Source organism: Podarcis liolepis, assembly GCF_965112155.1.
Source record: "Podarcis liolepis genome assembly, chromosome: 2".
Lineage (NCBI taxonomy): Eukaryota > Metazoa > Chordata > Lepidosauria > Squamata > Lacertidae > Podarcis > Podarcis liolepis.
The window spans coordinates 22,986,289-22,999,225 of record NC_139555.1 but is presented as its reverse complement, the minus strand read 5'-3'; the positions used below and the strand labels follow the sequence as shown (position 1 = coordinate 22,999,225).

Sequence of the window (12,937 nt, the reverse complement as noted above, 5' to 3'; positions counted from 1 at the left end):
GGTGGCGAAAACTAACAGCACAATCTTATTCATGGCTATTCAAAAGTCAGCTTTATTGATTTTAACAGAACCTACTCCTGGGTATAGCTAGAGTTTGTTTCTTTAGGAAAATCAACTTTGAAGACAAGTTTATCTTTAGCCTAAGTTCTTACAGTCAGAGCCTATTTCATCCTGTGCACGTATTTATAGATTAAGAGCTGCATTTTCTAATCCTCGACATTACATTCCCTAAAGATAACAGGGATTGGGCTAACACTAAAATCTAAGACCAAAGATTGTAATTTTTAAAAATTTGTGTGCATTTTGTTTTTTATTTCAATAAGGTCCTTGTGGTTAATTCCCAAGGAGAAATCTCCCGACTGAACACGAAGAAAGAAATAGTGATGAAAGGAAACATCAGCAATTATTTCAAACTAGGCCAAGAAGGGAAGTACCGTGTGTACCACAATCAATATGCCACCAATTCTTTTGCTTTGAACAAGCATCAACACCGGGAAGATCATGACAAGAGGCGACACCTCTCTCACAAATTTTGTCTGAGTCCTGCTGGAGAGTTCAAATGGAATGGCTCTGTCCACGGGTCAAAGGTTCTCACGATATCCACCCTGAGATTAACAATAATTCAGCTAGAGAACAACATCCCATCCTCATTCCTTCACCCCAACTGGGCTTCACACAGGTGAATATAGATGTGATTTTCATCATTTTTTATGCAGTGGTTTTTAAAATTATATAGGTTGGATCCAGACTTGCTCGTGTATGAACCATTTGTGCAGGAACCTGCAGAAGAGCTTCCCTGCTGGTGGAAGCAGTGGGGGGAGTGGCACAATAGTTTTTACCTATTGCTCGTTTCCCTCAGGAACACTTTCCATGCTGTCTGCAGTATTTTCAGGGTCACAGGTTGCTACATGAGAAGCTGGAATTTGCAAAATAAATAAATGCCCTGCTCCCTTTTTCTGAGCATAAGTTAGTATACAGCTTGTAAGTATAAGTTAAGCACCATCAACTTGCAGGGTAGCTGAAGAAGATGAGTTTACAGTAAAAGTTGACAGGGTGGTAATGGAAAAAAAGAAGGGAAATTTATGTAGTTGTCTCAGTTGCATGCGCATAGGCTTTGTTGCAGGCTGAATTACAGTGGTACCTCGGGTTACATATGCTTCAGGTTACATACGCTTCGGGTTACAGACTCCGCTAACCCAGAAATAGTGCTTCAGGTTAAGAACTTTGCTTCAGGATGAGAACAGAAATTGGGCTCCGGCAGCGCAGCGGCAGCAGGAGGCCCCATTAGCTAAAGTGGTGCTTCAGGTTAAGAACAGTTTCAGGTTAAGTACGGACCTCCAGAACGAATTAAGTACTTAACCCGAGGTACCACTGTAGTGTGTTGTGCCATACGTTCCATAAAAACACTTTGAGGAGGGATTTTAATGAAGAGAGGTAGTGTTTTATAATATATAATTTATACCTCGCCCATCTGGCTGGGTTTCCTCTGCCACTCTGGGCAGTTTTGTTTTAAAGTATGCTATTGACGTAGCCTTTATCCTACTGTATGCAGCGAATGCATTGCTGATAATATTTTTGTTACCTGTAGGTCTAATTGGATCAAGGCTGTGCAGATGTGTAGTAAACCTAGAGAATTTGCATTGGCTTTAGCTATATTGGAATGTGCAATCAAGCCAGTTGTCATGCTGCCAATCTGGAGGGAGTCCTTGGGACACACCAGGTAAGATGTCTGAATGAATGAAAAACATAAGTCTACATTAAAATATGTTCAAGTACTGTACTGGAGAATTTAACACCATTATAAAAAAAACTCGGTCAGGAGCGCTGAAAATTCACGGGCGCAGTTTTTGCAATATGTTCGCCACCTGGAAGTTGCCTCATGTCATTTAATCTCAGCAATGGAAAAACTGCTTTGAAAGTTCAACAACAGTGTACTTTAAATGCTCTTGACTCAACTGCATTCACTGTACAGCAGCATGCAGCTGTTTGTGTATCTGTAGTATAACTGGCCCAAAAGAATGTGTATCTTGCGATTAGGTTGCGCAGAATGACAGCTATTGAAAGAGAAGAAAAGGAAAAAGTGAAAAAGAAGGAAAGAAAACAAGAGGAAGAAGAAACCATGCAGCAAGCAACATGGGTGAAATACACATTTCCTATCAAACATCAGGTACAGTTTCTGCATAGTAATCTTAAGTAAATGTTTTTAGCAGACTTCTGCTCTTCCTTTCTTAAATTTAAAAGGCTGTATGGGGTGGGGGTGTTGTTGTTTTTTAACATGGTGAGTAATAGGATCGATGAAAAGGAAGAACTTGAGACTGATTCGTGTCTTGGCCATTGTTTAATTGGATAATAATCCATGATGGATTGTAATCTTACTCTGGTGATAGAAGGGAGATTTCACCAAACATCTTTGATACTGTATGTGCATAGGATGTGATTCACATATCCCAGTTCCAAGTGTAAGAGAAATTTGAGACAGGTCAAGATCCCATGTACTCCATCTATTCAATGAAGATGATTTCCTTTTCCTTCTAGCCCCATGACAAAAAAGCCTAAAAACAAAATATAGTAGCATTTATCTATTAAGAGTTATCCATAACAATCACTAAGAAGTCTATGTGGAACCCTTTGATAAGCTCTTCTAAAAAAAAAAAAAGGCCTGAGTAGCTGCATAGATGCACCCCTAGTATTCTTTGTGTGGAAATCGGGGTTCTAGGAACCCAACTGCTCATGGCAAATCTGCATCCCTAAAATGTTGTTGCTTTTCTATGTGCATTACTGTTGGGAGCAGAGGCTATTTCTAGTAGTGTGCTCAGTCCTTTTTCATGCATTTATGTTGCAGATCTGTGTTGTAGCCACAGTTGAAGCAGTTTCCTGCAGCATTTGTTGAAAAGCCATCTTTTATTTTTGTAATTGTATATAAGCTTTTAAAGTAAATTTATTATTTTAAAATGTGTCTGTAATGCTTTACAGGTTTGGAAACAAAAAGGAGAAGAATATAGAGTAACAGGGTATGGTGGATGGATCTGGATTAGTAAAACTCATGTTCATAGATTTGTACCAAGATTACCAGGAAATACTAATGTCAATTACAGGAAATTACTACCAGGTGAGTGTAAAATATCTTTGCTTTGAAATAATTTTTACTGTTAGTTACTGCATCATAAACAGGCCTTCTCAGCACTATAGTCAAACCTCAGTTCTCGAACAGCTCCGTTTTTTAATGTTTTGGGATACTCAAATGCATTTATGTATTGCTTCATTCTAAGTTTTGAGTATTTTATTGTAAGAATTTTGCCTTTTTAATTACAGTTATATTTCTGAGTTCAAAATTCTGTGTTTTGGTGCAAGAATCAATACATTTGAATACTTTTGTTATACACCGTAACTTAATGCATGCACCCTGAGAGTTTGAAAAGGTGGCATAGAAATCTTATAAGTAAATATACGTGTCCTTTTTTAATCAGCAAAAAGTGAAACTACTACCATCCCAGAAAAACAGCGTGAACTGGATAAAAGGAAAACTCCAGCAAAAGTGAAGGTGGAGCATGGTTCTTCGAAAGAAAAGATGAAATACTTCCGTGAGCCACACAAGAAGGACCAAAAAGAAACTGAAAATTCCGAGACCACAAAGAGAGCTCAAACCAAGGAAGAAAATGAACCGCATGAAGAAAAATCTGAAATCAAACATTTTGAAAAATCAGTTCATGCAAATGAAGGTATTAAGCATTTAAGGCATATGGGTGGGTGGGTGAGTATTTAGGTTTACACGGATTAATTCTGTTTAGCAGAATGTATGCATGCTTATGTAAATCTGAGAACAATCGGGGGGGAGGCATTAAAAAAAAATTGAAACTGTGAATGTCAGACACTAAAGACCCATTAACACATTCACCTTCACACATATGGAAGCCACTTCCTGTTGCTGTGGTCACACACAGTTGTGATATGTATGAATGGAACCATGTGGGTTAGGTGAAACAGGTCGGAAAGACCCAGTAATTACCAAAATGTCTTAACGGAATTTAAATTGTTCTTCACAGAGAAGAAAGAAATTGGTGAAGGTGATAAAGACATCAAGGAAGAATCTATGGAGGTTGATGAAGTGAAAGTGGATACCTCCACAAAATATGAGGGAGCCCCAGTCAGTGTGGATTTAATCAACGTCAGCGAGAGTTTCCACTTAAGGACATTTTACAAAAGGAAAGTAAAATCATCAAAACTAGATGGACTGCTTGAAAGGAGAGTAAAACAGTTTACACTTGAGGAAAAGCAGCGACTAGAAAGAATAAAGCTCAAATCTGGTTCTAACTCTTCAGGTTGTAAATTGTTGAGGCAACAGGAGAGTGAGGATGACCTACAGTTACCTAAAGCAGGAGATGAGAAGCAAGTAGATTTGACATCCCAAAGCAGAATTGATACTTCAGAGACAAATCAAACGGAAGATCCTGTTAAAGACCACTTGTCACCTAGCAATCGCCACTTTACCAAAACCAGTGAATCAGTCCAATCTTTGCCTTGCTTGAATAGGCTTTTAGAGGGAGAAGCAGATGCAACTTCAGTTCAGTGTCCAGATACTCAAAGTTTGAAAGCAAAAGATAGTAATGAAAGTGTTTCTGAATCCATGGATACGGATAACCCTCAAGTGCAGAGTAAGGAGAAAAGCACTGACTGTTTGAAAACAGAAGACTCTAAACCAGTAGAAAACAAAGAAACAACAACATGTGGTATCTTAGAGGACAATGCAAAATGTTTGGAGCAAGCAAATACTGAGTCTCAGTGCGGAGATGTTATTCGGCCAATGGTAACTGAAAGCAGCTGTGAAGGAGACACTTCATCTTCAACTGAGATAGGAAATGAAACGTTAACATCTGAAAAACACGACTGTGATTCTGCAGAAGCTCGTAGGTTAGAAAATCATCCCAGCATGGCATCTCTGCAAGCAAAAGAGAGTCTTGTGAAAAACATTGCAGATGCGTCTGAACCCAAAATTGCATTAAATCCAAAGCAGACTCTCGGGGGCCTAAAATCGCTGCATACTGAGCTAATTTCAGAAAAGGCATTTGAAGCCCAAATTCCTGACGTGATTGGAGAAAATATTATTGATGAGGTGGTGAAGACTAAAATCACTGAAACAAATGGTGAAAAGCAAGACCAGGAGAAGTGTGTCCCACCGAGTTCCATAAACAAGTGTTTTGATCAGATTAAGAGTATTGCTGACAAAAATAATAATAAAAACGGGGAATTGAATACACAAACGGAAAAGGGGAAGTCAGCAGCATTTCAGATTAATGGAAAAGACACTGATTTTAAAGTATTACCTAATGAAGAGTGCTTAAAGAGAGAGACACTTGCACAAACCGAGAGTGGCGTTGACTCAAAAATCAATAATATTAGCAAAAGCAACCCTCTGATCAAATCATTTTCTTCTAACGAAACTCTAAAACCATTTATGAATGGTGATATTGCAGTGGAAGATGCAAATGATAATTTGGTCAGTAAGTTGGGTGTACAGAGTTCTGTGGGTGGTGATTCTAGAGAGAATGATTTGCCTCAAGATAATATGTCTCAGTCTAATCAAAGTACTGGAAGAAAGCAGTGTTCTCCTGAAAGGTCTAGTCTTGTTGATGACACATCCATCACATCTCTCCATTCCTCCAGTGAAAACAATATATATAATGAAACGGAATGCATGGAGATTGAACCACCTTGTGTTACGAAAACCGCACCATCACCTGTAATTTCCTGTGAGGAATCTAGCTTGAGTAATGACTTTGCTGATCAGAATGGATTACCAATAAGCAACAAAACCGAAAGCATCAACGGAGAAAGTGTAGTAAAAGCCGTTGTTACGGAAGTGACCACCACGTCAACTGTTTCTACAGAATCCAAAACTACTTATAAAGTATCGGGATTGTCAGCCATCAAGGAAGATAGAGAAAGTGGGGTATCATCCATGGAAAACTGTTCTGTATCCACTGTAACCACCACCACGACCACCACGACCACTGTAAGAAAACTTACCGCTCCCACTACAGATAGCAATACTGATGTCATTTCTGTAAAGGAGCACAGCAAAACTGTGGTAACAGCAACAGTGACTGATTCCTTGACTACTGCAGCGGGAACCTTGGTGACTTCTATGACAGTCAGCAAGGAATATTCCACAAGGGACAAAGTGAAGCTCATGAAATTTTCAAGGCCGAAAAAAACTCGTTCTGGAACAGCCTTGCCATCTTACCGGAAGTTTGTTACCAAAAGCAGTAAAAAGAGCATATTTGTTTTGCCCAATGACGACTTGAAGAAGCTAGCAAGAAGAGGAGGGATCAGAGAGGTTCCCTGTTTCAACTATACTGCGAAGCCTGCTTTGGATATTTGGCCATATCCATCGCCAAGACCAACGTTTGGTATCACTTGGAGGTACAGTGCTAACAGCTCTTTAAAATCATTTGGGTGGGAGAACATGTCTTCATACAAATGGTTGGCATGTTATAATCCAGCATGAAAATTTGGCACTTCAGGTGTTATCCCTTTTAAATAATAACCCAACATTTTTTTGGTCCTCCATATTTGAGGATATTTGAGCTGAATTTACCTAACAGGGATGTTCGTTTCCCAGGTGTGCTCAGTTTGAAAGGTTACCCTGCTTCCAGGCTTAAAGTTCTGTGTACTGTCAAAGAATACGATCAGTATTGAAGGAGGGAAACACATACTTCTGCAGCCAGTGTACATATGGCAGCTTGGCATCTACCATCCAGAGGGGTGAAGGGTTAGGGCAGATGATACACAGTTGGCATATACATTCCTAGTCTTATGCACGTTGAATAAACTCTCCTTAAGACAAAAGAACCTATATGGAGGTGTCTTGAAAGCCTGACCTGATCATTGCGATTTGAACTACAGTGGTGCCTCGCAAGACGAAATTAATTTGTTCCGCGAGTTTTTTCGTCTAGCGAATTTTTCGTCTTGCGAAGCACAGTGTCGGAAAAGTTTTGGAAAAGCTTCAAAAATCGCCAAAAACCTCAAAAAAGGCTACCACATCGCGTTCCATGAGTTGCTACTCGAAGTCAAGTCGCAACTATATTAAGGGTGTTAAGAAAAAGGAAACAAACTTGCAAAAAATACAAGACGTTTTCGTCTTGCGAAGCAAGCCCATAGGGAAATTCGTCTTGCGAAGCAGCTCAAAAACCGCAAAACCCTTTCGTCTAGCAAGTTTTTCGTCTTGCGAGGCATTCGTCTTGCGGGGCACCACTGTAATTAAAATGGGTCTAGCAAAAATGATTTGATATTCTGTAAAAACAGATTGTTTAGTTATCTGCTAGACAAAAGATTTTATGTTACAAAGTTGCCTTGATCTAGATTATTAAATAGGGGAGGGACACAGGTGGTGCTGTGGTCTAAACCACTGAGCCTCTTGGGCTTGCTGATAGGAAGCTTGGCAATTCAAATCAGCACGATGGAGTGAGCTCCCATTGCTTTGCCCCAGCTTCTGCCAACCTAGCAGTTTGAAAGCACACCAGTGCAAGCAGGTAAATAGGTACCACTGCAACGGGAAGGTAAACAGCATTTCTGTGTGCTCTGGTTTCCATCATGGTGTCCCATTGCGCCCGAAGTGGTTTAGTCATGCTGGCCTCATGACCCGCAAAGCTGTCTGCAGACAGACACCAGCTCCCTCGGCCTGAAAAGTGAGATGAGCACCGCACCCCATAGTCACCTTTGACTGGACTTCACCATCCAGGGGTCCTTTACCTTTACCTTTATTAAATAGGCTTTTGTTTAACCCTCATTTTGTCAGTATTTAGTGATGGGATTTTCAAAAAGAACAACCATGGTTCATACCATAGCAATATGCCACTGGCCTAGTCTGGAGCTTGACGATACCTTGGTGATTTTCAGAATGGCAGTTTTAAAATAGAAAACACTAACTAACAAAATAAAATAATAAAATAAAATATCAAGGCATCCAAGATTATTCAGCCTGCTTTACTTGAGTAAGGATTTTTTAATTGCAAACCCTTGCTTTCATGTAAAGTTTTTTTCAGTTGGTTAAGAGCACTTGAAACAAGTATCTAGTAGTTTATCATACTTGGTTTGAAATTGTCAGCTAGTGTCCTCTACACATTTTGTATGTTACCTTCCTTTATAATATCGATGTGGGTGTAGGAAAACATTTGGGTAAGATCCAGTGGTATCCATCTGCCAGCAAATATTATTATTATTTAGTTATGTATTTTGCAGCATTTCTATACTGCTTGACTATAATAAAACCTCAAAGCAGTTAAATGCATTTCTGTTTGGTGCAGTAGAACTTTCCCTTCCTTCCCTCGCATGGGGCCCCCAAGTTGGGGTGTTGGGAGGGACGACAGCAAAGTCCAGTGACATGAAGTTGGATGTCACCCAATACCTACATATTTGTAGGGAAAAGTCAGCTATTATGTGGACCTCTGTTCCAGAAATATTTTGGACCTGTTTGGTTCATTCTAAAAACTTGCATGGAGCAAGATTCAATATATGATAGCATGGGCCTGTATAATGAGTACCACAGATTTTTGTAATTTATATGAAAATACACTCCACTTTTAGCTGTAAAATAAGAAGCTTTGCCTTATCTCTGAGAACTATGGCATTTAGACCAGCTGCTTTGTGAAATTAGAAGTGATTTACATGACTTCCTTTATTATTATTTTTCTAGATACCGACTGCAAACCGTAAAATCTTTGGCAGGGGTTAGCCTTATGTTGAGGTTACTCTGGGCATGTCTGAAATGGGATGACATGGCTGCTAAACCCCCACCTGGTGGAGGAACTACACGTACAGGTAGATATTTTAGGAATACTTAATTTTGCTAATTTATAAAAAACATTGCTGGTTAAATATTATTTCAGAACTTGTAATATGCATTACAAACTAGAGTCTTTTGAAGCAAAAGGGGTTTGTTTTTTATTTGCTTTTTTCCTAAGAAAGTTTATCACGGATGGATCCATGATAACCTCTGTCATATTCACTAGACCCTTCTCAGTCTGGTTTCCAGTTTGGCACTGAAATTTCCTTCCTCCTAAGCAATCTTCATCAGGAGATTTGGGGAGGGGGAGGTCTGGCTATGCTGATTATTGTCAGTATCTCAGGTCGCAGTCAGAGGTAACTGGCCCCCCCGGGCAACCGACTGAGATACTTGTTGACCTTCCGATCTGCGTCTCCCGGCAGGATCCAGGCAAGGCCATCAATCGGCGATCCTCCTCAGATGTGAGGAGAACACACCCTCCTCCTTCTCCCTCCCTGCATTCCCCCAGGGAGGGGAAAAGAGTCAGACAGGAGTCCTATTTACATGTCTTTATTCCTGTCATTTCAGCAGTACAGAGAAACGTGTCTGTACCCTTCAGACTCCAGCAGTAGAGTCACAACTCCGCCCCTGTACTTCCAGTACAGGTCAGATGACACTCTGAGCTAACATCCGGTGCTCAGTACAGAGAATAGACTGCCCCCTTTCTCCACTAGTACAGTTCCAGACCACAACATCCTGTTTTGCATTCCAGCCACCTGCAGCTGGCTTTTGCATTGCTGCTTTTTCCTGACAATTATCCCCTTGGAATCATTTGACATGAGAACTGGAGTCATTGTATTTCACTGGTTCCATTCCTTCCTGGCAATATTCCCTTCCAACTCTACAATTCCATGATTCTGTGATTCCACGTGGTGTTGGGTGTCTTTAAGTGGAACAAGGAATGTAAGGCACATTGAGCCCAGATTCAGGTGTAACATTCCCAGTCGACCAAACTATGGGTTGTATCCAGTGAAGTCATCCTGTTAGTGCAAGGACTTCCACCTTTGCAACAGTACTTCTTCTCTCTTTGTCCCCCCCCCCCCCCGTTTGCTCTGAAGGGTTGGAGGAAACCCAAAACTGATTTGGGGGGGCACAGCTGGTGTGCAACGAGAGGTAAAAAATGTTGCATTGTGCAGGTGGCAGTCCTTGCACTGTCAGGACAACATCATTGGATACATTGGACACAAGCTCAAATGCTCCTTCTATCTGTACCTGATTACAGGGGAGACTTCCTGCTTTATTAAACCACAGTTACTTTGAGGTCTAAACCAGGAAACTGTGTTTTAGCATTCTCTACAAACAAATATCAAAATGTGTTTTGCAGTCCTGATTTACAAAGAGTCTTAAACCAGCTACCTGTGTCAGACATCATGGGGACACTGTAGTTTAGCAAACTGGAAAGTTTTCTCTTTCTAATTATAGAATAATAAGTTATAACTGAAAATAAATCTGGACTGTTTTTTAACAAAATGCCAATATTTCCATCATGTTATTTGAGAATAAGTTGTTCCAGAATTTGTGGAGAAACATTTCTTACTAGACTTGCAATTGAAACGTTTGAAATGAATGTTTATAGACACATCGGAAACGGAAATAACAACAACTGAAATAATCAAGCGAAGAGATGTTGGACCATATGGCATTCGATCGGAGTACTGTGTACGGAAAATTATTTGTCCGATTGGTGTTCCAGAGGCCCCCAAAGGTAAGCATGAATATAAAATTCCCAAGTTACTTATAGAGGAGTATGTGAATTTAGGGGGACGCTATCAGATACTTAAACTGAATATTAATTTGCCTTCTGTTCCTGCAGAAACTCCTACGCCTCAGAGGAAAGGGCTTCGGTCAAGTGCATTGCGACCCAAAAGGCCAGAAACTCCAAAACAAACAGGCCCTGTTATAATTGAAACCTGGGTAGCGGAGGAGGAATTAGAACTATGGGAAATAAAAGCATTTTCTGAAAGGTAATCTAATAGCTTAAAATCAAGTTCTTTGACTTGCTTTTTGAACATATTTAGATGTGTAAATATCCTGTTGGGTGTGGATTTAATATCTAAAATAGCAAGTTTAAAGCTGCAAAATTATTTTGAACTATGTGTCCACTCTAGTAAGTAGAAACAAAAGTACACTTGACACCGTCAAATAGATATACCTTCCGTTGGCATGCCCTGCTGTCAGTTAATGGAAAACTGGGAAACCAGAGATATGAAGCCAAATATTTGGTTGGCTAATTGCAATCAGTATGTGAATTTGAAACACTTAAGGGTGGTATCTATTGTTGAGCAAGCGGAAGACCACTCCTCCCCCACGACTTTCTACCCAAAAAGCCTCTCTAGGAGATTGGGAGAACCTGACATTTTGGGTGATGCAGTGCGGGCAGAGGAAAAGGGAGAAATGTGCTGCTCAAACTTGCCTTCTGTTTGTGTGACATCAGATACGACTCCCAACACTTTAAACTGTGCAGTCCTCTTTTTGTTCCCCAGCCCCAAAAGTATTGAAACTGGACAGAGATGTCACGAAGCTGACGAAAGCAGGGGTAAAAGCAAAAGGAGTAGAAGGACCAGGGAGGGAATGAGTAGGAAACAGTATGCAAAACAGCTAGAGAAACTGTTTCCTACTCATTCCCTCCCTGGTCTCTCTATTCCTTTTGCTTTTACCCCTGCTTTCGTCAGCTTCATGACATCTCTGTCCAGTTTCATTATTTTTAGCTTCCCACATAATCAGTACACCTACTTTCTGATTTCTCTTTAAACTCAACTTCTTAAACTTCAACCTTTCTTGTCTCATTATGGCAACAGGGCTGTGTGTGCTTACCTTATATGTTTTTCCTGGTTTCTGTTGCAACTTGGGTTCCAGTTTTCTTCACATCAGGCCTCTTGATTAACATTTATCCCTGCCAGCCACCCGGTGCATGCTCAGTATATTCCATCTGGGCTTCCCCCTCCCCCAGCACACACAAACTCTCTTTTTGGACCATGCCCCCACCCCTTTGCCTTTTTTGCTTATCCACAAGTTCTAACTATGTCTCCTTTCAGATTTAAGCTCAGTCAGTTCTCACTGAAGCTCCTTGGGATGCTCCACAGGAGAAAGAGGAGGGAGGTGATTTTTGCCAATTCAGGAGACCCTCTAGAAAACATTGTGGAAGGTGGTCTGGTGTCTGCAGGGAAAGGGGGAAATAAAATGAAAATCACCCTCTTCTCCCCTTCAGTGCAAGCCTTTGCTGATTCTCAGTCTCTTCTGCAAACAGAAGTACAACTCTGGATCCAACCCATAGAGTTTTTCTTGTAAAAGTGCACAAACTGTGAGAATGCTAATGGGAGCTGCTTGTCATTAAACTGACAGAAGGTGACAGCCAGATTTAAGAAAGTTCACACATAAGCAAGCCTATATGCAACAGGGCGGCACTAGAAAATTTCTGGAAATTAGATGTAGCATTTCAGTAACACTGAGAATTGGTTCCTAGCACATAAAAAGGGCTGTTGGTATAAAATGCATGTTTTGTAGTAATTTGCAATGCCCAGTAGTGATTTTCTGTTCATCTCTTTGACAGAGTGGAGAAGGAAAAGGCACAAGCAGTTGAGCAACAGGCTAAGGTTAGTGAACAGAAGAAGGCTGAGGAATTCAAGGCCCAAATGGAGGCTCAACTAAAACAACAGCGATTGGCTGCCCAGCAGGTGGGGGAGCTCTTGGTAGTCCCGCCTGTTGAAGTTTGCATTGCTTGCATTTGTGCATCCTAAAATAAACATGGAAGTGTCTCTTTCTTACATAGAATTGTTCAGATATTTTCATTTGAGTAAATATTTCCATATTCCTATCGGAAGAACTACATTGCGATACTAAAATTAATCATTTGATGTGCTGTTAATATTACACATACAGTGGGAATTTGATTCTCTCCTTCAGGGTTCTGTTTCAGTCTTACAAAAGTGTCAGGGTAGATGTTGCTAAGATACCTAAATAACCTAGATCTCGTGGAAGTAACGTTTGACATCCTGCCAAGTACAGAATCGGAGACGCTTCCATGTTGGAATGAAAACTAAATTATTAATTTGTATAAATCAGTATTTTAAAAAGTGGATACACCTTCAGTCTCCTAATTCTGACACATGCATGCAG

General features: G+C 40.4%; 1 protein-coding gene across 29 annotated transcripts in view; it reads left to right on the top strand.

Moving 5' to 3' along the window:
* Nucleotides 1-12,937, top strand: part of BPTF (bromodomain PHD finger transcription factor) — a 67,941-nt gene that overhangs the window by 26,827 nt on the left and 28,177 nt on the right. For 16 of the 29 annotated variants that reach the window (XM_083489748.1, XM_083489750.1, XM_083489739.1 and 13 more), the window contains exons 8-17: nt 324-679; nt 1,589-1,720; nt 2,038-2,167; nt 2,974-3,109; nt 3,468-3,719; nt 4,044-6,420; nt 8,693-8,817; nt 10,398-10,526; nt 10,635-10,785; nt 12,372-12,414. In XM_083489748.1, coding sequence (XP_083345874.1) covers nt 324-679; nt 1,589-1,720; nt 2,038-2,167; nt 2,974-3,109; nt 3,468-3,719; nt 4,044-6,420; nt 8,693-8,817; nt 10,398-10,526; nt 10,635-10,785; nt 12,372-12,414 — 3,831 coding nt within the window. Of the gene's footprint in view, nt 1-323; nt 680-1,588; nt 1,721-2,037; nt 2,168-2,973; nt 3,110-3,467; nt 3,720-4,043; nt 6,421-8,692; nt 8,818-10,397; nt 10,527-10,634; nt 10,786-12,371; nt 12,496-12,937 lie in introns of all 29 variants that reach the window. The other 13 variants (XM_083489746.1, XM_083489732.1, XM_083489736.1 and 10 more) reach the window with 1 other exon arrangement.